At 36.3% G+C, this 23,561-nt stretch overlaps 1 protein-coding gene across 2 annotated transcripts in view; it reads right to left on the reverse strand.

Annotated features, from left to right (window-relative positions):
* ATG5 (autophagy related 5) overlaps window positions 1-23,561 on the reverse strand; it is an 84,645-nt gene that overhangs the window by 28,092 nt on the left and 32,992 nt on the right. For both annotated transcript variants that reach the window (XM_076333323.1, XM_076333324.1), the window contains exon 6: window positions 19,792-19,886. In XM_076333323.1, coding sequence (XP_076189438.1) covers window positions 19,792-19,886 — 95 coding nt within the window. The remainder of the gene's footprint in view (window positions 1-19,791; window positions 19,887-23,561) is intronic.

The following is a 23,561-nucleotide window of genomic DNA, read 5'->3' on the forward strand; positions in this document are numbered from 1 at the left end:
CCTCAGACAGATCCACACTTGAGAAGTGAACTCTGGCACATTATATTGAAGAAGTGTACCTCCAAAACATTAAAAAAGACAAAAACCCTAAAACACTGTTATAGCCAAAACAATTTTCTATCAAGTTTATTAAAAAAAAAAAAAAAATCAATTATTCACAGAAGTCTAATCACAGCTCCCAAGTGCTTACCATCTGAAGCAGAAGTGGAAATAAACACCAGAAGGATGCAGGCAGAGGTGGCTATCATCAATAGACTTTTAAGATAAGAATTTCCCAAGTGCATACTGCAGTTTCTCATTATTTATTAATAAATTACAATCAATTTTTCTCCTAGTTATCATAATTTAATGCCAAGAGGGAAAAGCCGAAGATATATTTTCTAAAATCTCCCACATAGTTGCTGACTGAGCAAAGCAATATCCTCAGCTGCTATCATGAAACGTTATAGAAAATTAATTCAATTTTATATTTTATATTTTAAGTGTTGAGCAATACAGACGTGGTAATGTAAATAAAAATCACTGGTCTCCATCAACGTTAAAATGACAACAGTAACTGCACATTGTTTATACAAAGATTGTGGTTCACAAATGTAATCCTACAGGCAGAGTATTACCCCAACACGCTTATACTTCTTCCCCCCCATGCAGCAGATGCTTTATGCATTAAAAGAGTCCAAAGAAAAGTCCCATCCTACAACCTAGAATGTTTATAGGATAACTTTTCAAAGGATCTTAGTCATATAGGAGCATAAATCATTTTAGAAAAATCTTACCATCACCCCTTTTGAAGTGTGGTAGCTAGTAATACAAGCCCAACTTGACTACAGCTTTCTACTCTAGTATTTACTACAACACCACATGAAGGAATAGCCAACATGAGTAATTGCTTACATAATGTTGTGTTTTGTACAATATTTGCTTAATCAATCATGCAAAACAGTACTACCTGTAATCTAATCCAAAGATATCACTGCATAACTGTTAACTGACGATTTTACATAATCTACTTCAGGCCTAAAGCATGTATTTGTACAGTATCCATCATTTTTTCCTACTAAGATTTAAAAAGTGCTATATTCTGTTAAAGCTATGATAATTATTTTATTTTACAGTCTAGCCCCAGTGTAGCTGTGAGCTGTTCAAAAGATGCCGGATGCATTTGCAGGATACAACAGGTGAGAGTCAATCAGTAATTGCTGATGACAGATCTACAAAGGAAATACCTTCAAGTATATGAGCATATGAAGACAATCACCTGGCCCAAAATTTGCAGTGCATTTTATACTGATCATGTCCACAACTTAGTATCAAACCATCAAATTTTTATGACAGCAAATATTCAACTCTAAGTTAATATAATTTCTAGAAAGTTGGACTTATATATTGCAACTGAAATTTCTCATTCTTCTATACTACTACTAGCACCACAAATCTTGTGCTTTGCAGAACAAATGAAGACTTTACTCTTTTTAAAGAAAGTTTAAACAATAACAGTGATAGGAAAGTGACAATAAAAACAAAATTACACTACAGTGAGAAAAAATAGATTAAAATTACCTATTCAGGGATACTGGCATTGAGAAGAGTTATAGGTGAGGGAAAGTTTTAAGAGGCCCTTTAAGGCAGCATAAAGCCTCACAGGATCAGAGACGAACTATATAGTTACATATTATGCTAGCAATTACAACTCTTTCTTCCCTATCATCCTGCCAAAAAAAGAGTAGTCAGCTTGCCTGGTCCTTTTCAGAATCAACAGAACATCAAACACTCCATGAAATCCACAATTTAATTAGTCAGATATTTTATACAGGATGCATCTTAAAATGAAAAACATAACTCATGAACTGCTGGGTTTTAATCTGGAAAAATCACAGGGTTACCAGTATTTCCATCTAGAGGAAGGGATCTGGATTTTCTGCCTAAACACACTGCTGCTACTCTAACAGTATTCAAACAAATAGAAGTTACCATACATATTGAACCCACAAAGGAAAAAAAGAATTCCTTACAATTCCCACATGTGCATAAGCTGGCAGCCTAAAACCGTAAAACTTGAGACTTCCCTACATACTCTATCATATTTTCAGTAACTTGTCAAGTTCATAGTCTGTGCTGTTTTGTAATGAACCACTTTACACTAAAAAAAACCCTTCTCATAATTTAAATTTATCATCTTGTTTAAACTGATTTAAACTCAACCAAGAAGCTTTAAAAGTAATAATAAGAGTTTGCATAATGACTTATTTTATAGAAAAAGGAAGTACAGGAAAATTAACTACTCTCTGAAAATAAAATTAATTATGTAAATTTTATTAAATAGTTACTCAAAAGTACATTTTCCATATATTTTCTAAGATGTCTTCTGCTTTGTAGAAATGTTTTCAATTAAAAATCTCAATGCACAATGAAAAAGTGACTAATTGAAAAGATGACGAATTGCTGTAGTCACAGAACCATCACAATACCATGCCTATCTGAAAGCAAGATACTGCAAAGCCCCATCTGAAATACTGCTCTTTCACCGGTGCCAAAACACAGTTTTTCTGCTGGTATTTCCGGGTGTGTATCTTTGGCTTCTTTTTGCTTAATATTAGACCAGAATCACCGAGTACTTCGTTGTGGAAAAGGCACAAGCAATGTTTCTGTTTTGTTTTGTTTTTTAAAAAGACTCCACTCACTGGAAACTAGACAGGCAGGTTATCAGACTGAAAGATTAAATGGAGGTGGCAGCTAAGACTGAAAATCACCAATAAACTCAGGTAAGAAAGAATTTGTGTCAGAATGGGAAAGAACTATTTCTGGGTGTGTAGAAAAAGCAAGTTCTGAGGACCTAGCTTAAGGTGGCCCTCCTGAACTTGCCCTACCTCTTGTCCCAAGTTTTACGATTTTAATAATGTTATCTACAGTTGCTTCAACTGCTGTGTATTTTGACTTTCATTCAGAAACTAGTCACATATTAAGAGGGGTTACTTGGCTCTTAAGCTCATTTCATATATCCTGATACCTGCAGAATAAGGTCAATAGAAACATTTGACTGGCTTCTGGAAAAAATTACCAATGAATGAAAAATACCACATCAGAGAGAGCTTTTACATATGTAAACAGCTAGCATTAGATGGTCAAAACAAGACATCAAGGCAGTCTGTGCAACAAATAGCACCAGTGATATAGGAGGGAGTAGAACATTTGCAGAGTGGGGCAAACATTGACTATTATCATCTAGAAAACAAACTAGACTATCATCAACTAGAAAACAAACAGACTATACAGTAAAGAAATCTAAGAGCAGATTTAGTCCAACTCACATTCATTATTCTGCATTATTGGGATGCCCGCAGGCTGCATAAGCTGGTGATCACAGCAGATAATAAAATACGTTATAAGAAAAATTGTGTGTATGTAGACCTAATTCTTCCCCCACCATTCAGTGCTGCTCTTCTAAGCTCCCTATCTCCAGTCATGCTCTTTCTTAAACAAAAGCAAAACTAAAACTCAACCATTTGCTTTTGCAATGGCCAGTGTAACTCAAATAGATTAAATCAATTTTATAAGGTAAATTAAATGCTGCAAAGTATTTCTTTACAAATAACTGGCCAATATCTATAGCAGTCCTTTTCTGCACTTTCCTGCATATTTCTTGTTCATACAATCTATTTAATATTTTGAAGTATTAATTTATGTTCCACCTATCAAGACATCTTAAGCTTATGCTAGGACGACAGAAGAATCTAGTGTGATACACACATCCTAATTAACTCCGCAACAGAGTAAAGGTGATCATGTAGCTAAAAATATCAATACTGCTTAACTGATACTTGCAAGTGATTCCTATTTCATCATTCAATTAATAAAAGCTTACAAAAAGAGCTAGGCAAGCATGTATTGAAAGAAATACTACTCTAGGCAGAAACTTGTGATGTTAAACTTCAAATTCTTCTCCCTTTCATTCGTAATCTCAAATTAAAAAAAAAAAACCACAAAAAAACACAACACACGAGACACTGCATTATTTATTACATTAATTTGTTCTCCTGTGGTCCAATCTTATTTTTAACTTGCGTTTTTAATCTTAAAATATTTCCCTATTCACAATCGCTGCTATTTCCCAGCATACCTTCCAGTTTATGCTTCTAAATAAATAGATTCTGAAAGATTTGTGTCAGCTGGAGTCTTGGTATTTTACTTCAATAAATATTTCAAAAAATTATTATATTCTTACTTCATTGACTATTTTATAAGCAATCACTTCATGCTTCAGTCAGGATAACCTTGAAACAGTATTTTCAAAGTGTGCTAAGAAATAATATGCTTATGCACTCTAAGACTAGAGATTCAAGTTAACAGCATAACTTGAAATGTGTTATTTAAATGCCAAAACACAACACCAAGGTAATTTCATTTCACTACTGAATTGTAGTATAGTATACCTATGCACAAACACTATATTCCAGTAAGTTAGCCACAAACCTACAGATTTTTTTAAAAAACTTATGTAAAATAATCCATGTTTGTTACTTACAAGTAAACTTAAATTGTGTCCACTTCCCAAAGAAATCAAAAGGTCATTTATTCATTTCAACACAAATGAAGGAAGCCTTTTCTTAACAAGCTGCCATTACTCAAAGAGCAGTTTGAGAAGCAGAAGGAAAAAAACCAGATTCTGCTCTGATACAAGGCATATGTAAAGCAAAAAACTGTGATTCTTACATCTTCATTAGATCTTTGGAAAAAAAAAATAAGGAAGTGATATGTTTCCTTCCACTTCATATCTTGTATGATAAGACTCAAAAATGGTTACTATGTCAGACAGAACTATAATACTTACATTTATTATGATCCAAAGACAACACACTTTGACTTTGGCTTTTAAAAATCTCTACGTAAGATACAGAAATCTTATACTCCAAAATACATCTATTAAAGCAACTCAAAGCAAGTTACCTGCCAGAAGCAAAATGCAAGATCATTTAAATGAAAATTCCGATACAAAGGGATCACTCAGACAGAGGGAGACTTCCCATGGACTCTGAAATTATTACCACAAAGATTTCTGAAGAGGAAAATCATTTTAGTCACCATATATATTTGTTAAATTATACGCAGTTGAACATTGTGTTTTACCAAGTTGAATGTGATAAAGCCAAACATGAAATAAATGCATTACGTTCAGTGTCCTCAGACAATACGAGAAAACACAATGTTACTATATTGACCAACTAAAAAAAAAAAAAAAAAAGAAAAGAAAGAAATCTAATGTGAGAATGCTAGTTTAATAAGTGCCTCTAAAATATCCCTGGATCACTTTTTCTTATTAGTCCACTATTTTTAATCTGCTGCAAGGATCACTGTCCTTAAAATTATTGTATTATTCATCACAGACTTGCTCCAAGCTGTAGATATAAAATTCAATTTATAGGTGCTGTGGTAACAGCAAAGCTGACTTCTAGAAAAATAGAAATTTAAGTAAATAAGCTACTCAGAATATTCATATTGCTTTATTAAATCTTAAGTTATCTGAATTTCTGCATTAAAAAGTTATTAATTACCTCCCTCTATTTCCTTAAGTGATTATTTTACTTCAACATCTCAAATTCAATGCTAACAGTCCACAGACTGTGGGGGGGGAAAAAAAGAGTGGACAGAATTTGTAGTTCTGTTATTAAACTGTTTTAACTGACTTCTATATCTCTGTTCCCTCCAAAGATTCTGTAGGAGCTCTTAAACTGCCAGAATGCAAGGAGTTTCAAGAAAAGCTGTTCTCTCACTTTTTATGCCCACAGGTTTACAATGAAACAATTCCAGTGTGAAAACCAACAAAGACTTTCAGAGAAAGATGGGCTCAAGTTTATACCTTTCTTTTTGGCTTAGTTTGTGAGAAGGACACAAGGTAACTATTTTCTAATTGCTCCAATGCCCAAGACTCTGCAACACTCTCGACTAATGCTTTAAGGGTCTGTTTGCAAATCGCTGCTTTCTGATGACAACAGACACGCAAAAGGGTGGAAATTCAAATTCTGATAATATTTATTCTATTACAATACCGAAACAAGGTATTTCTACAAGCTTGTCCCACTTAAAAAAGAAAAGAAAGTAAAACCAACTTATTTCTACACGAAGCCTGATTTACAGCCACGGCACAAGGTTGTGTCTGCCTCTCTAGAGCACAGCACTTCACGCTGTGCGGAACTTTCCAGTGACAAAATGAGAGGTTACCTTCAGGAAACTCAGTGCTCACCCAGGATCAAAATGAAACACACTAAAATACCTCTTTTTATTTTTATCTATTTATTTTTTAAAAGGAACATGGTCCCCTTATTTTAAATAATTTCCTTAGAAGCACTGGTTACACTGTTGACAGCACATATAATTTATCCTTGCCAATTTCTTTGCTAGAAGGAACATACCATTCTCTTAGAAAGCATATTAGTGCAGTTGGGACTAAAGAAACTCCCTCAACAGTAGACCTCACAAACTGATTACTCAGATTTAACCTTTATTTTTATACCTTTACACAGACTCAGCTAAAAGTCAGTAACTGCTCTCCTCCATTTCCCTTGGCTGGCCTTCATTTGAAACATTAAAACAGTAGATTGTAAGAGGCATCCAGAGCCCTAGTAAAACAAACTAAACGAAAGTTACAACTCTCTTCCTCTGCATTTCAAGCAACACCCCCCTCTCCACATCAAATGCCACCACAAGCAGTCAATGACTATATGAAGGACAACTGGCTAAAGTTAAACTCAGTAGGAAATACATATACACACTGAAAGAACCTTCAAAGAACTTGCTCTTCCTCAATCATCTATTAAAAACCTATAGACTTCATCTCTTTCGTAAGGTGGCAAGTTCACCCTTGATTTCGGCTCAACAAGCTAAAGTACACACATACACACACAAAAAAGGAAATGATCTCGTTTTATCCATTTGAAATCTGTCACCTTTCAAATTTCATCAGTATTTTTTGAGCTTCTATTATGTGAGACACAAAACATGACAGTATGATTGGTCTTTATCCTGTAATCGTTGCTCCTCTCCCCTCCTTCAAATCTTCCAAGCTATAGAGGGCTTCTCTCAGACACCCCATTGCTTTATTATATACCTTTGATGATTTTTCTATTTCACTTGCTCTCCAAGTTGTTAGGGCTGGAACAACGTTCCAAGAAAATTAAAAGACTATTTCTAGTATTTCTTTAATTAGTCTCTGCAAACTCTGTCTAATAGATGCTCTAGTTATGATTTTGTGTGCTTTGAATAAGGCTGGCACTACTTTTGTTAGCATTTAGAATTTTGAACTGCTTACCTGCAATGTCACTTCACTGTTCAGAGAATAAGGTACGTCACGTTACAAAATAGAACTAATAGTTCTTTTATTCAAAAAATTTTAAAGTAATGGTTTTATATGTCCAATATGTAACTAAAAACCGTAAGACAAAGAAAAGTAGTATAAACATGCTCAACACACCTATCTAGAATTACCAGAAAAATTGACTCACTGACAGGATGTGATGTGGGTTGCAGGACCAGCTGTAAAGTCAACATATAGAATAAATCAAATGGCTTGTTTTTCCCATAACACATTTTAAATCGCTCTAATAAATTACATTTTCAGAGCCTGTAAAAATTACAATGTATACCTGATTACAACCTATAGAAAAAAATGCATCCTTTCACTTTTTCTTGAGTTTGTATTAGGATTTCTGCAGTTAGGTGGTGAGAAGGAAGCTTTGGTTTCCTCATGAAGTTAAAAGTCTTTATGGTGATGAACAAGAACTTTATACTCCCTATATTTTTAAGAGGCATGCAACAAAAAAACCAAAACAAAACAAAGAAACAAACAGGCTATACTTTATACATTTAATTCACACTAACAGCAGTCACATAAATTAGTAGTGTAGAAGTATATCACTAGATTGAAGCTTAAGATAATTCTATGAATACCTGTACATATGCTTTAATATGTCATGACAAATGTGTATTTGGATACATCTTCTTACTCCTAAGATTTGAAATAACGTGAAAAGGATAAGATATGAAAATAACATATACTGTTAAAAGAATATTGCATAACATGAAGGACATACAAACTTACTCAGTGGATAATTTTTCTCATATAGAAGTGTGTATCCAAAGTACCTCAAACTGATTTTCTTACATTTGCATACTTTACACGATCAAGAAAATAAAAACTTGCAGTCAAAATCATGAACTGTACACATATCAAGTAAAGTGAAAATTTTATTATTCTTGAAAAGCACTCTTAACAGTATTACACAAGCTGGAAATCCTTCAGTTTTTGAACATTAATGATCACCATTTTAAAAGCAAGAACAACTACATGATGCGTTCCCTTGGTGGAAGCTTTAACTTGTTATGGTCTGTTATGTGGCGAATGTTATGTGGCAAATGTTATGTCAAGAACTGATGCAAGTAATACTTAATGCCAGAATTAACTAGTATCTTAGTCAAGACTGTAGTCAAATTGAAGCCACAACTAGAATTATAAACACATCTGGAATAACGTTAAAATTTTATGTAGTAGGGCTTATTACAGTCATGTCTAGATAATAATACTGAACAATTTTTGTTCATGAATGGTTAAGGACTATTCTCCTAATCATGCGTGGGCAACAACTCATGTCTTCCTTGAAGCCTTTCATTGGACAGAGCACACCGTATGAAGCAACTGCAGTTCTATCCTAACTTCCTACACAATTAACAATAATTTAGCATTATTACAAACCTACAGAGAAATATGGCAACTATTTCAGTTAATTCTCCGACACATGTTGTTGAGGGCCATTACTTGCTCATCTTTAAAAAGATTAAAGAACCATTTAAAATACCACCCTCTTCCATATTATTTAAACTGGCAACGTGCTTCCTTACAATCTTTTAGAAAAAGCTTTATGTAATAGCAACAAAATGAGTTATTACAACCATGTAAAACATTTGGAAGTTGAAGTCCTAGCACATGTTCTACTAATCTGAAAAAGATATGCCTAGTTATAACACATCCTTTACCAAATTCAAGTGATTAAAAATTTAATGGGTTGGCTTAATTGTAACACTTCAGAATAGAAGACATTGCTTCGGTTTCTATAACTGTTTCTAAAGATGCATCATGCTGTTCACGCTGATTTTGTGGCCATGTCAAACATTCACATCACATTGTGTAAGGGCATAAAGGAGAGAAAAGGCACAAACTTCTCTCAGATCCTTCTAGGAATCCTAGATTTTAGCTTTGTAGCATCAAGTAGGAGCCTGTCACAGAATTCATAAGAACAATGGTTCCTAAGGAACAACTTAAGCTTCTGTGGCTTGACAGAACATCTTTTGGGTTTTCCAAATGGCTTTTCAGCATGCTAGCATGTTGATTCTGAATCCCAGAATCCCAGAATGGTTGAGGCTGGAAGTGACCTCTAGAGGACATCTGGTCCAAATCCCACGCTCAAGCAGGGCCACCTCTAGACAGATACCCATATCCAAGTGGCTTTTGACTATCCTCAAGGATGGGGACTCCACAGCCTCTCTGGACAACCTGTGCCAGTGCTCAGTGACCCTCACAGTAAAAAAAAAATTTCCTGATGTTCAGATGGAGCCTCCTGTGTTTCAGTTAGTGCCCATTGCCTCTGGTACTGTCACTGGGCACCACTGTAAAGTGCCTGGCTCCTCCTTCTATGCTCCCTCCCTTCAGATATTTATACACATCAATGAGATCCCCCCCTGAGCCTTTTCTTCTCTAGGCTGAACAGTCCCAGCTCTCAGCCTTTTTTTCCCCTCACATTAGATGCACCAGTCCCTTAATCATCCTAGTGGCCCTTTGCTGGACTCTCTCCAGTAGCTCCCTGTCTCTTCTGTACTGGGGAGCCCAGAACTGGACACAGTACTCCAGGTGTGGCCTTACCAGTGCTGAGTAGAGGGGAAGGACCTCGCTCGACCTGCTGGCAACAGTCCTCCTAAAGCAGCCCAGGATACCGTTTAGCCTTCCTTGCCATAGGTTCCACTGCTGAACTCCCTGTATTCTTTGAATTCAAAGGTCATCTAGGAGAACCTTCACATTTATGAGTGTAGACACCGAGACCTTATGAAATGTTCAGAGATTGTACTCTCTTCCATCTGAAGTGGATCTGCCCGTTTTATAAAGAGTTCTTATTGTAGAACCTCAGTCCCATTGGGTACACTTGAGCCTACTGTGTGTTAGAGTGGTTGCAGACCTGTTAAATTAAGAAAGGCCACGACATAACCACATCCCTTTAGAAGTAAGGTATTTTCATACTGTGGTTTCTAAGCAAGTCTGCAACTGGTTGGTAAGTTCCATTGCTGTTGGGAAATATGGATAATATAATAGTAACTCCTCTTCTTTGAAATATGTTTTATGTCCACAGAAAATCTTTCTTCTGCAAGCTGCCAAATCATCTATGGAAGGACTGAGTTTACTCTTTCTTCAGTTCTCAACCAAGAATTTCATATTTCTTTAAGGTTTCTGTGCGAAAATAGTGGACAGATGATGGGTTGAGAATGTACATCTGTTCAAGGTGTGTTAAAGAACAACCTGAAAATGCTCATTATGCTGTCAGTGACTCCAAGCAGTATTCCTTACAGAGCATGATCACTTGGAGAATGGTCCTAAAGTCCTTTGTTAAATGAAGGCTGAAGCACCACCAAAGTCACGTTATTTTGGTTTCCACAACATGACAAAAATTAACAAATGTGTGAAGAATCTCCGTAAGTCTGCAAGACAGCCACTAATATTGCTAGAGCCGAAGGAGACTCAGCCCTAATCAATACTTGCTTGTATCCTGACCAACTTGGACAAGATTCTTAACTGAACATGTGGTTAAAAAAGCTGTGTTGAAGTGGCCAGTGCTTTGGGTTTTTTTGCCGAACAGATGAAGAACTCTCCTAAAGGACTCTCCTCCGTCAATGTCAAAAGACAAAGCCCACAATACACCAAAAATATGCAGCAAAGCTTCAGTCTGGGATGCATGCAGTTATGGACAAGACTCTGGCAACACAGCATCTTGAATATTGACCTGGAAAAACCCTAAGTATTTAGGATTGTCCAAAACATGGTATTGTTCTTATAAGTAGTGATATAAGATGGACCATCTATAAAAGCTTGTATAGTCCAGCCCTTTTGGTTTAAAGAATTGCTTGGAGCTTTAATAATAGATAATAGTAACATAAAGACACTAAGAACAGACTCATTCATTCAACAGATTCCCACAGAGGAAAAAGATCTCTCACAGAAGAGGAAGGAGAGAGAAATCAAGATCTCTAAGAAGCCTATCAGTAACTAAGTAAATGAAAAACCCTGAAAAACTCTTCATCTGCAGATATATAGCAGATACATCCAACTAAGTGACCTTTCCCAGAAAGGGCTAAAAACCTCTAGAACTAAAGGGGTACATGCTGTAATCCAAAATACAGTGCAGATACCTTACCTAGAGGCAGCAATTTTGCTTCACAACAATCTAAAAACTCAAACTGCTTCTCTAAATAGGCATTTTATTGGGTGCCATCTGCACTACAACATTTCTGACAGGGAAAGAGTACATCTGTAATACTATGAAAGCTACCCAATATCTGTGTTGCAAGAAAAAGGGAACAAAGGTTTGAAAGGTGGTGATGATCCAGCTGCTTTACAAGAAGGGTCTAAGAAAAACAGATAGAGTTCTGGGCATTGAAATCTACAGGCAGAATGTACCAAAAATCAAAGGTTTTTAGGACAACCGGGAACAAACATTATCCAAAGCAAATGTCCTGTTATACCTTGTGGGTCATTTTTAGCAAGAGTATATATTGCCAGAAATTCCGTTACCAGTTCCATACCAAAAGTTGCAGAAGTACCATTCACAACCATTTTCACGTCAAAATACCTAACAAGCATGGCTGAACCACATTCTGGATGTAGCCTGGTCTTTCAAATGATCTGTTAAATTTGCTTGTGCAGGGAAAGTAGCCCTATATTCTCTGAACAACTGAATTTGCATTATTTAACTGCAGGTGAATTGTACAGATCCTAGAAGGAGAAGAAAGTCAGCACTCAAAAGAGTGATAACACACAGAACAGATAGCAGGCAACATGCATAAGGCCAGAAATAACAGAAACTAAATAGAAGAAACAGTTCCAAGAGACAGTTTTGTCGAGCTCTGAGAAGACAAAGACATCTACAATATAAGCATGGCCTTGAAGCATTAAATTTCCTTCCCAGAAAAGGATTCGTAAATTGGTAAAATATCAAGGTATCTGAAGAGTCAGTGACAACAAATCAATAGTGCTTTTCACAGCTGCAGTGTCTGATGTGCATATGCAGACCTAAGCCTCACATAAAAGTAAGCAATTAAGTACTGACTACCTACGAAGCAAACAACTTTAGAAATGGATTTACATCCACAAAAGCAAACATTACATTGTTTGCTTAAGAGCAATGACTAGTACAGCACTTCATACAACACCTTCAATCTACTTAAAAGCATTAAAACCAATAATTCTCCTTAGTTTTCTACAATAATGATTAACTAGAAGAAACTCTTATAGTCAAGGATAGCAAAATTTCAGAAATTTGTTTGTTAATTCATAATGTATTCCTAGAGTATGGTGTCATATCCCACTTCCTCATAGGTTTGTTCCATTCCACATTTACCTGTGTACAGTTTGCTTTCAGTCTTCTGGAAAGTGCAAATAGAAGTCTTGGTACTTTCCAAAAAACCTGAACACTTTCTGTATTTTCTAATCCTCAATTCTGTGCAAAAGTTAACCTGCTTTATTTACCTATTTTACTTAAAAATAAGTAAAGGAAAAGTAAGATGGCATACTGATATTGACAATCAAAACAGGTACTGCTGTGACTTTCATCTATGCAGTTAACTTTTTGCATCATCATCATAGGCTAGGCTTTGTTCTAGTTTAGTTCCTAAGCAATAGGCACTGCATATGCTGCACAGCCACAGAAAAACCCTCGGAGATGACATTCTTCATCCCTCTGAAGAAAAAATTCCGTATCTGCTTTTCCCCTTTTTCTGAATGCAAAGCAGTTCACCAACTGGGTGGGGTTTTTTGCCATTATGTCAGAGTACAAGAGCCAATCTCAGAGGAATACAGCTCCGGATTGCAAGTTTCAGGTAGCAAAAATCCCTCTTGCTACAAAATAAGAACCTGACCACATAACGAAGTATGTAGTGAAAGTGGCAAATCAGTTTGTGTTGACTAAACTAAGTGAAACAGAGAAGTAAAATGATCAGCTTTAATGATCAAAAGAAAGGCAGCAATATACTAAAGAGCACTGCATTTAAGTTACAAGATCTAACAGTAACTCTACACAGACCTAATTCAACTGAATTACTGCTTCATTCATTGTCTTCATCCCAGCCTCTCAACATATTCATATTCTTAAGAATTAACACTCAAGGTTGAGGTGAAAAGTGCAATTTTTTTTTTAATTGCATGCATATATTAACTTTCATAACAAATTTAGGATGATATATAAATAAACAAGAGTACTACCTTAATAAAACACTTTAGGGAAATAGAGCCACAAGAATTCAGACCCCATGGTTTAAATTCAAATTTGTAGCCTGAACATTTACATCAACTTATTTATATCCAAGTTCATTATCATAAGACAATTCAGAGAAAAGATGATAAATTAGAGTTTTATACAAAAATAATTTGCTAAAAAAGTAACGACCAATTTGTGATTAGGGAGTGCATAAGATATTTGGTAAGATTAAAGCATTTTCAAATTAGGAATAGAAAATTTTTTTTTCCCCCCCACCAGAAGTGTTCATTATTTCATCATAACTCAAAATGTATTTTGACTTATCTTTTGCTAACAAAAAGACCCCTATATGACTGTTTACACAAAGTTAATAAATTAACTACTGAGGTGCTACTGGTTTTTGATACACCTAGACTCTTCTAAGATCTAAGAGTATCTGATAAGCTAAAAAAGGATTTGAAACAAAATACTACCCAGTTTTCCCCAATATGCGTGTATCTAGTATATCCCTAAATTGTTTTAAACTAGTTACAATGTAGTTCAGAACCTCAACCAACTATTTTTCATACAAGTAAAACTACTTTTATTCTTTGTATACAAACTACATCTACATTCAACTCAGAAGAATTACTCTAGCTCCTGCTGACAAGCCTGAGCTAGCTTAAAACTATCCAGCTCTGTAACAGTTCAACCATGGCTCAGAGAAGCTACCCAAATCCAGGTTTTATAGCCCCATCTCTTCTGCGCCTCCTTCCCTGAGCACTATGCAACTTTTACAATAGCTTTGAACTAGGTAGACTGACAGTTTTACAGATAACTTGGGCATATTTATGTAAACTTTAGTCACATCTCTGACAACAAATACATTTTATAATCTCAGAATTTTTCTTTTAAACTCTGATTGACAGCCCCCATCCTGTACTGAGATTCTTAAAGGCACAAGACTGATCTTGCACATGGCTTCCTTAAGTCTTTTCAAAGAACTGCATGGACATTCCTTAATACAAAACAGGTAAAAAAGTCATCATTAACAGCATTGGTTTGAGCTCGCCCATTTCACTTTGCACATAGATAGACCAGAAAAGCTTATGCCATTATGGAACCTCAACTGTGGTGACAGTGACCTTCAACTCAAGGTGACAACTTGTCAAATTGCTATTACTTTCAGCACAGAAGCAATCAAGTTCAGAAAACAAGTATTCATAGCAACTTATGGATCATGCTGCCCATATGCAATACTTGATAGAAGGGTGGTTGGGTTTTTTTTTCCAATAACAAGGCACTAGGAAAAATATTTGCCTACCAAAGCTTTTAAAACTTTCTCATTCACAGAGCTTTGACTTTGAAGTAATTTAAAACTGGATAAAGCGTGCTAGTGTTTCTTCAGTGCTGAACCATCAGTTATAAGAATAAGTCATTCCGTGTACTCAATTGATGATGAATCAGAGTCCATTTTTTTCTTTTCAGGACAGAAATTCAGCTGAGCACAGCTCTGTTACACAAATCAACCATCATTTCACATTATTTTCCTATTCACTCAAACGTCTTCTTTGTAAAAGGAAGTTTTTAAGAAATAAATTGATCTATTTTCTGCAGGTCCTTTATGAAAATGTCATTTTTAATAAATAAGAAAAAAGTTAAATAATGTATTACACACAGGTCTATTCAAGAGCATTTTGCACTAGCCAACAAGACGCTGAAACTTGCTGTGTTGTGTTGCCCTCTTCAGGTCGACAGCACTTACATTTTCCAGTTCTTTTGCTTGACGAGTCATTGCATTTCAACTTCTTTCATAAAAATTTTCAGTTTTGCAGTTTCAAGTAGCAGCTAACTGTACCTCTATCTCACCAGTGCTTGAAGTATTTTTGATCTAAAATCCTATAGAAATAAACTTTACTTTTGGCCTCTATGTCTCTCTAATTTTAATACTAATCTTGAGGATTATCAAAATACCAGGTAGTGTTTGAAAAGATGACTGAAAAAACAACTTCAGCACCGGTAAGCAAGCCTCATGACAAGAGGCTTAAAGAGCTCAATTGATTCAGCTTACCAAAGAAAACTGAAGCTGCTGAAATCACTCTGTAAGTGAACTTGGAGGTTAGAAAGTCAGATGACTAATTTAAAGTGGTGTAAGGCAAAACAAAATCTAGAAACTGGAGTTGAAGTCAGACAAATTCAGCCTTGAAATGCAATGGAGGCTTTTCACCCAAAACAAAACCAAAAAAAATTTAATAACCTACTAGCACAAAAGGATGGATTCATTATTACTTGAAAACTTTGCAGGTGGACCCAGTATCTTTCCAAACAATCTGTTTTGATCAGTTTTTGAGTAGTTGTCATAACATGGGCCAAATTGTGATGCTGACTTGCATACTTGTAATGGTTTTGTAATTAATTATCTGAGCTCTGCCAATTAATGTGGAAACACGAATAAAACAGTCTTCCATTGCTTGGGGAGGGGCCATGCTTGGGCTTCCGATTCATTTATTGAGCCAGATATTAATAATGTCTTAATATATTTCATTTCCCGCTCCCACCTTGCTATTTTTACAGGACAGGTCATGGTAGACATTTTAACCTATTTAGACATCTCAGTATTGCAACTTTGACAGAAAGAGCAAAGTGCTGGATTTAACTGAAGTATTATTAAGTATGAAGAATTTCACTCACGTTACTAAGGCAGATAAACATCATAACAATTTGTGACTGTACGATTTAATCACAACATCTTAAGGGACTTATGATAGGAAAAACCTGTTCAAAGCAAAGGCCTACTATGTAATTAGGTAATAAAATTAATAATCTAATCAAAACCCTTAGAAAATAGAGGCAAAGGAAATGCTCATTCTAGTACCACGGCATGTCCCAGTACCCAAATAAAGGAAAAACTAAACAAACAATCCCAGATCATCCCCTTTTGCGCTGGCAAACACACAACAGCCAGCCTGCCTTAAGCCAAGTGTGACTCTAGAAAAGCTCAGAACTTGTCATGAATAGTTTTAATGCATTTTCCTTCACATACTTTTGTAATTTTATTCTCAAGAATGAAATGCTATTTACAACTTTAAATCCTATATACTCATAGGGCAGACCCCAGAGGAAAGGAGGAAGCTTGACAGGGAGAGACCAAGCAAGAGCAAGTGAGTGAGCGTGACACGGGGAGAGAACAAGATACCAAAACTCAGGGATAAGTGCAAACTAAGTGCACAACAACTGAGACTCAGAGTGTTCCCATCTGCAGCGTAAGACAGCAGACAGTAGTTCATCAGGGTAGCCTCTATCAGCACGTAGAGACTCCTCTCCGGTGCCTGACTAATATGCTCCGTCACAGTGCCTGGAGCCAAAGACTGATGAAAACTTCCTGCCATCTATTAGCCATATAGTTTGTTCAATTACAAAGTGCAAAACCAGCTGGTCTTGTAAACATGGGGAAAAAGTCCTCAAGCCAAACTAGCTCTAGTACTATACAAGAAAAGCCATACTCTTAAATGCATAAGATACTCAAAACATTACTATTATTTTTTCTCTTGCTATTAAAGAACAAGTGAAAGAAGTACTCTATTCAACAGTACTATCAGACAAAAAGGCAAAAAAGTTTTCACACAACTGTCAACTGCAGACATCACCTCTGAAGTGATGAAGTGGGGCACTTTTTTTTTTTTGGACGTGTGTAAGTAAAAGTGTCACAAAAATATAATCACTATTTTTAAACCGTCTCTGGTAGAAGAAGTTTCCACCTATGTCAAAGGTTCATCTGGTGCAAGTTCCATACGACAGAGTTTAGACTATGACAGCTGGTAATAAAATATCTAAGATCTCTTAGCTAACTTTTAAAATCGTAAATGAGTTTATCCTTAGTGGTACTCAGTCTCTTTCTTCATCTTCTACAGTAGATGCCAGGATTCCGGTCCAACTTAGCTGCTACACTTAGAAGAGATGCTGGACAAGGGCTTTTAAAATTACCTGTGGTTAGTTTAGTTCTGACTTACCCAAGTACAATGTTTGTATTTTTGCCATCTCTTTCTCCCCCACACACCATCAGATTTGGATACCACATGAGGTATGATTCATATTATTCTTTAGAAATGTATTTTAATAGACAAGCTTTACAATTGAAAGAGCCTTTGAGTTTTGAAAATATCAGGCCTTCAGTGAAAAGCATGTCAGATCACTTTATTGCATGCATTTTTTCCGCAGCAATTTTTCCCAGTCACATTTAATCGTTGCTAAGACTGATTTTTCTTAGTTGATATCATAATCTAGTACATTTCTTTGAAGGAAAACAAATTCATCCACCTCATGCTGCCGAAACACAATCTAGGCAGTTCCCTTCACAGAATTTCCTTCCAATAATTTTGGGGTAATGGAAGGGATGGAGACTAAGAGGAGGAACTCCTCCCACTGAAGGCAATCCCTAGTAATTTCCTGCCATCCACCTGTATACCCTAAGTATCTACAAAAACACTATGTGAAAACACATAGGGAATAAACCTCCACTGTAATACAAACCCAGGCTAAACTGGCTTTCAGGTATTTATGTAGGGATATGCAAGCAACCAGTTAGAATGCAGAGCTGACTTCTACCAGCACTAATGGAAATTAAATGCAATCAGCATGGGGGTTAAATACTTCTTAAGAATACTTTTGAATCAGTTACTTCAGCATATGCAAGCCTGTCACTAAGTACTGTAAAATTATGTTAAAACTACAGGAATTAACTCCTTGCTTGGAATCAAATTATAGTCTCACCCTTCCTAACACTTTCTGAAAATTCCTTTAAATACATAGACTTTTATGATGAGCAGTAATCAGTACACAAAACCAAAAACCAAGCAAAAAAGCTCGAAACACCTGCATCCACTTTTTTTAAAAAGAGGAACATTACTGAAAATATTTAGAAATATTAAGAGCAGCATTACTGAAAATAATATACACCAACCTTCTCAAAGCTGTCTCAGCATGATCTTTATTTGTGTTTGGTCTTCTATTCTTAGTTAGATATTTTGGGTTTAAACTATAGCAAGTAAGGGTTTCCAGTTGAAAAGATAATGAGAATCAAGATAAGTACTACTGGCTAAAGGGATAGATATTACGGAATTAGATTTTTTTTTTTTTTTTTTTTTTTTTTTAAAGCTTTACTAGCATGAAATCATGTACTATCATAGAAAATTTCCCTCATGGCTTAAAGGTCTGTACCTTATTTAGACGGCAAAACCTCCATTTCGCAAACCCATTTACGTGATTTCTATGAAAAGACTTAAAAAAACCCAAAACCACCTATCTGAGAACAAACAACTTAGTTACCAACCAAACAAAATGCTGTGAGTGAACTACTTTTCCTGATACATACTTTTTGATACTTATACAAACCTTGCATCTGCTATGATCTCTGACAAAATAACTGACTTCCGTTCTCAACCTAAGGTTTCACTATGACGGTAAATGTCTTATATCTAACATTAAAAGTTACTTCAGTCCCATTGCAAGATTGTATAGGTTTGTATGGTCATTAAAACCTGTTATAAAGTACTATCAGACTATTCAGTACTATGAATAAAGGACTTTTGATAGTTACAGGTGCAAAACTTAAATGTAAATAGATGAAAACGTTTCAAAGACGAAACAGAGCAGAACTGTTTCATTTACGGAGAGGCTACAAGAATTCTGCATAAGCTTTTAACCATACTTAACTCCAAACCTCATCGTGACCTTAATGCTATAAAAACTACGTGGAGCATTGGTGTATTAAAACAGCAAAAATATTCAAAGCTAGTTTTGGATTGTAAAGTATACAATTAGAAGACAAAGGTAAGAACTAGATGCAACATCTATGCCATTACTTTCACCTTATAATGCCAACAAGCAAAGAAGCCTACACAATGGGTGAGGGAAAAGTGTTACTCCTGGAATGTTTGACTTAGACCTTTCAGAGGGCATTTTGCATCCAAAGCAGTCTTCATAGTTGGCAGTTATTTTTAATGACAGAATTAGCTTTTTTTCTTTTTAAAAAAAACAACCACCAAACCAACCAAACATAATCTATACCAGCCTTAGCACATCCTCAAGTATTACACACCTACAACATAATGAATGGTAATTAACTATTAGAAAAAATACAGTCTATTTTGTCTTTGCTAATTCATACAACTCAAGGGTCCAGCAAAGATGAGCATACAAAGTTTTACCATGTTAGAAAAGGGAACGTATAATTCTGAAAACAGATTATGATATATGACATCTCAGTGGAAGCGTTTAGTAAAAGTGGTTTTATTTCATTGTCTCCTACCTGATAAATTCTAAATGGGATGTATCGAAATCCATTATCTTCTGGAGGATACTCCATGAGTTTTCGATTTATTGCCCAAAACTGCTCAAATTTATCTGTGAAGGTAGAATTAGATTTTGTTAATACTGATAACATATATTCTTTTTCAGCTAAAAGAGGTAAATGAGACACGACTGGAACAACATGCAAACTTTTCTTACAGAAGTTTGACCTATATGAATTTATTTTCCCCACATTTCTCTTCCCCATTTAGCCTGAAGCCAAAGGTAAGTCATCTGCATTCTCCTTTGAAAACAGTGGTATGGCAACTTACCGAACTGAAAGAGAAAGCAACTTGAATTCATCTCGTATCTCCCACTGTTAGGGAAACACTGGGCCACAAATTATGGATTTCATTACCTCAATTAACAGTGCCTGTTTCTCCACTCCCTGCTGCTATTGGTCCACACTGTCTCAGTTTGTTAAAAACATCTAATTGTTCTTAACTATAGATGAACAATAGGTGTAAAGTATAGAGAAACTAAAGCAGCAGAAAAACTTCTTGAGGGGTTTACATTTCGGTATGTAAATCTTAAAATAATCCGCAACAATGTATGATATAATCAGAAAATATACTGCCAGTTTCATGACACAACCTGAAAATAAAAGTTGATGTTTGAAACACATTTTTGTTAATATTATCCAAGTAACTAGGTGTCCTGATTTCGGCTGGGATAGGGTTATTTTCTTCCTAGTAGCTGGTACAGTGCTGTGTTTTGGATTTAGGATGAGGATAATGTTGATAACACACCGATGTTTTAGTTGTTGCTAGGTAGTGCTTTACACTAGCCAAGGACTTTTCAGCTTCCCATGCTCTACCGACCGAGAAGGCTGGAGGTGCCCAAGAAGCTGGGAGGGGGCACAGCCAGGACAGCTGACCCAAACTGGCCAAAGGGACATTCCATACCATGTGACGTCATGCTCAGTTCATAAACTGGGGGAAAGCTGGCCGGGGGGGGCCGCTGCTTGGGGACTGGCTGGGCATCAGTCGGCAGGTGGTGAGCAATTGCATTGTGCATCACTTGCTTTGTACATTCTATCATTATTATTATTGTATTTCAATTATTAAACTGTTATTAACCCACAAGTTTTCTCACTTTTACTCTTCCGATTCTCTCCCCCATCCCACGGGCCGGGGGGGTGAGGGGGAGTGAGCGAGCAGCTGTATGATGCTCAGTTGCCGGCTGAGGTTAAACCACGACACTAGGTTTGGTAAAGTAGCCCGAGGCAGCACACCATTTCATCCTGTTCAGACATTACAAGAACTGAATAGTTTATTGCACTTAAAATTTATTAAGGACAGTATAGGTCTAGAGCAGTAAAGGCTTTTACACGTGCAAATCAATTATTCAAATCAAGCAAACAACCAATACCAAAAGTGACAGAAAGGAACATGAAGAGCTAAGATGAATAAAGCTGCTGCGAGCCTTACTGGAGAAGGCAGCTTTAGAAGGGGAAGAGCAAGGGATAAATTTCCTTATAGGCCCTAATTCTCCAAGACACCAAACACAGCGGACGTTTCTTCAGAAGGAACACACAGTCTCCAATTTTCCCTCCTCGGCACAATGTTCAGCCGAGTCTCAAGAAGTCTGGCGGTATAACCGTTACAGAATTCAGCCCCCCTGAAGCAAGGTAAAATTCAGAAATCTATTTGTGGAACAAAGGTTCTTCCCGCTTCCAGAACTGCTGATAAAAATTAAAGCAATTGCAGAAAATTAAAAGAGTCTGAGATTTGCGTCACTCCAGCGTATAGCACAGATGCCTGTCAGTGTGCTAAAAGACATAGTTAATACATATTGCAGGGTTTATAACACATTGCTTTTCCTGACTGAATGTGACACAAGGCAGGAATTTCCAAGAAACCCTAAACAAACTCCTGCCAGGTATTCTGTAGGAGCATTTCCTGATACTTATCTCAGAAAGTACTTCCACACCCTTCTTTCCTGATTAGCAGCAAGGGCCTCTCGACAAGCACTTACCTGAGCTGCAGTCAGCACCACCCGAGATGAGGAGCTGCCTGGACGCAGGGTGCTACCCTATAGCAGGGTGCTACCCCATAGCTCACCGGCTGGGAAGCTCAGCAGGTGGCCGTGATGACCCTGGAGCTGACTGTACCCAAGCAAGCCTGCATTTGGGAACCACAGCCTACGGAGCCAGAGGTTTACTCCTACAATGTCTGACACAAAGAACGACTGCATCCTCCTCACAAACTCTGTCAGTGGGAAAGTGAAGATTTAGCATACTTCCCTCATCCTTGGAGACAGCGTTGAGAACGGCTTACAGCTTTCACTACAGATTGTGTGGACAGGCATCCAACAGTAGGCATTAATCGATTATTCTTCAATTACCACTTCTGACTATAAACTCAGTTGATAAAACTGCTAACCCCATGATAGACAAAACAAAACAATCAAGACCTACTTAACGTAGTGAGCTTCAGCAGACTCTTAAATAAGGAATCTACATATTTGGAGACATCCTACCTGAACAAAAATAAAACAAATATTAATTTCCTTTACTTGTTTAATGCTCATATTACAGTAACTAAGAAAGTTGGGTAAACAGCTTACTGTCTTCAAAATTCAATAGAGATGAGCAACGTCTCATGGATCAGAAGAACAAGAAATTCTGAACAAGTAACAGACTTACGGTAGGAACTTAAGTATATTGTCCCTTGTGACATATAGGGCAAACAAGCGACTCTTTGAAGGACAAAAAAAGTTAAACAGTGGTAACGTACAGTTAACTCACTTCTATTCTTCATTCCAGCTTCCTCACCTCCCAGAAATCATGCAGGTAATCTTATTTAAGGCAGGTAAACTTACAAATTTATACTTCTCAGATTATTCTCTGAACACTCAGACAATGCTCAAGATAATCTATTGTTGTATCAAGACGTTTAATAGTTTCTGTAGTGTCTAAATATAACAGCAATAACTCTGCAACAGCTGAATGACAAACTTGTTGCATTTTGTAATAAAGTATGTTCGTCAATCCACCTGATATCCCGGGGAATGAAAAACTTTTAGTAAATTATCTAGACATAATGGAGTCAGACATCTTAAGACACATCTCCACCATGTGTACAGCACTGTCTAAAGACATCTAAGCTAATTCATCCTCATAATCTTATACTGCTGTCCTCCAGACATCTTTCCATGGATACACTATTTTTACTACAGGAAACTGAGTTGGGTGTAAGAAAATTAACACAAATTTTTAAAGCAAGCAGCAGGAAAAGGCTTTATCCAGTTTGCATACTGATATATATGACCTGGTAAAAGCTTTTATTAGCATCAGGAGCATTGGCTGAATGCTAGAATCCTAAAGCTCCAAAATACAAAATAAAAAAATAACTGCTTTCACAGAATCCTTAAGACTCAAAGCTTAAAAAAACAAATGAAAAATCCAACACTGCCCAACATCCACCCCCCCCAAACCCCCTTGAAAATACAAGCTAAAGAATTCATCGTTCTCCCATTTTTGTGTGTCAGTACCTCCTATTTATGCAAAACAGACTTAAGGAAGTATTAATGCTATGATGAGCTATAAGAACTAATTAGTGCTTTGGCTAGACAGGACTTAAAGACAGAAGGTGCTGGCCGGAAGTTTGACAATCAAAACAAAACAGAGTTTTCATTAAGCCAGTAAACAAAGAAGAGTTCTCTACCTATCAGCAAAAGCACTTCACACACTCATCTCCCTCCCTCGTGAAGAGCTTATGCAGTCTA

Source organism: Aptenodytes patagonicus, chromosome 3 (genome assembly GCF_965638725.1).
Source record: "Aptenodytes patagonicus chromosome 3, bAptPat1.pri.cur, whole genome shotgun sequence".
In the NCBI taxonomy this organism is placed as follows: domain Eukaryota; kingdom Metazoa; phylum Chordata; class Aves; order Sphenisciformes; family Spheniscidae; genus Aptenodytes; species Aptenodytes patagonicus.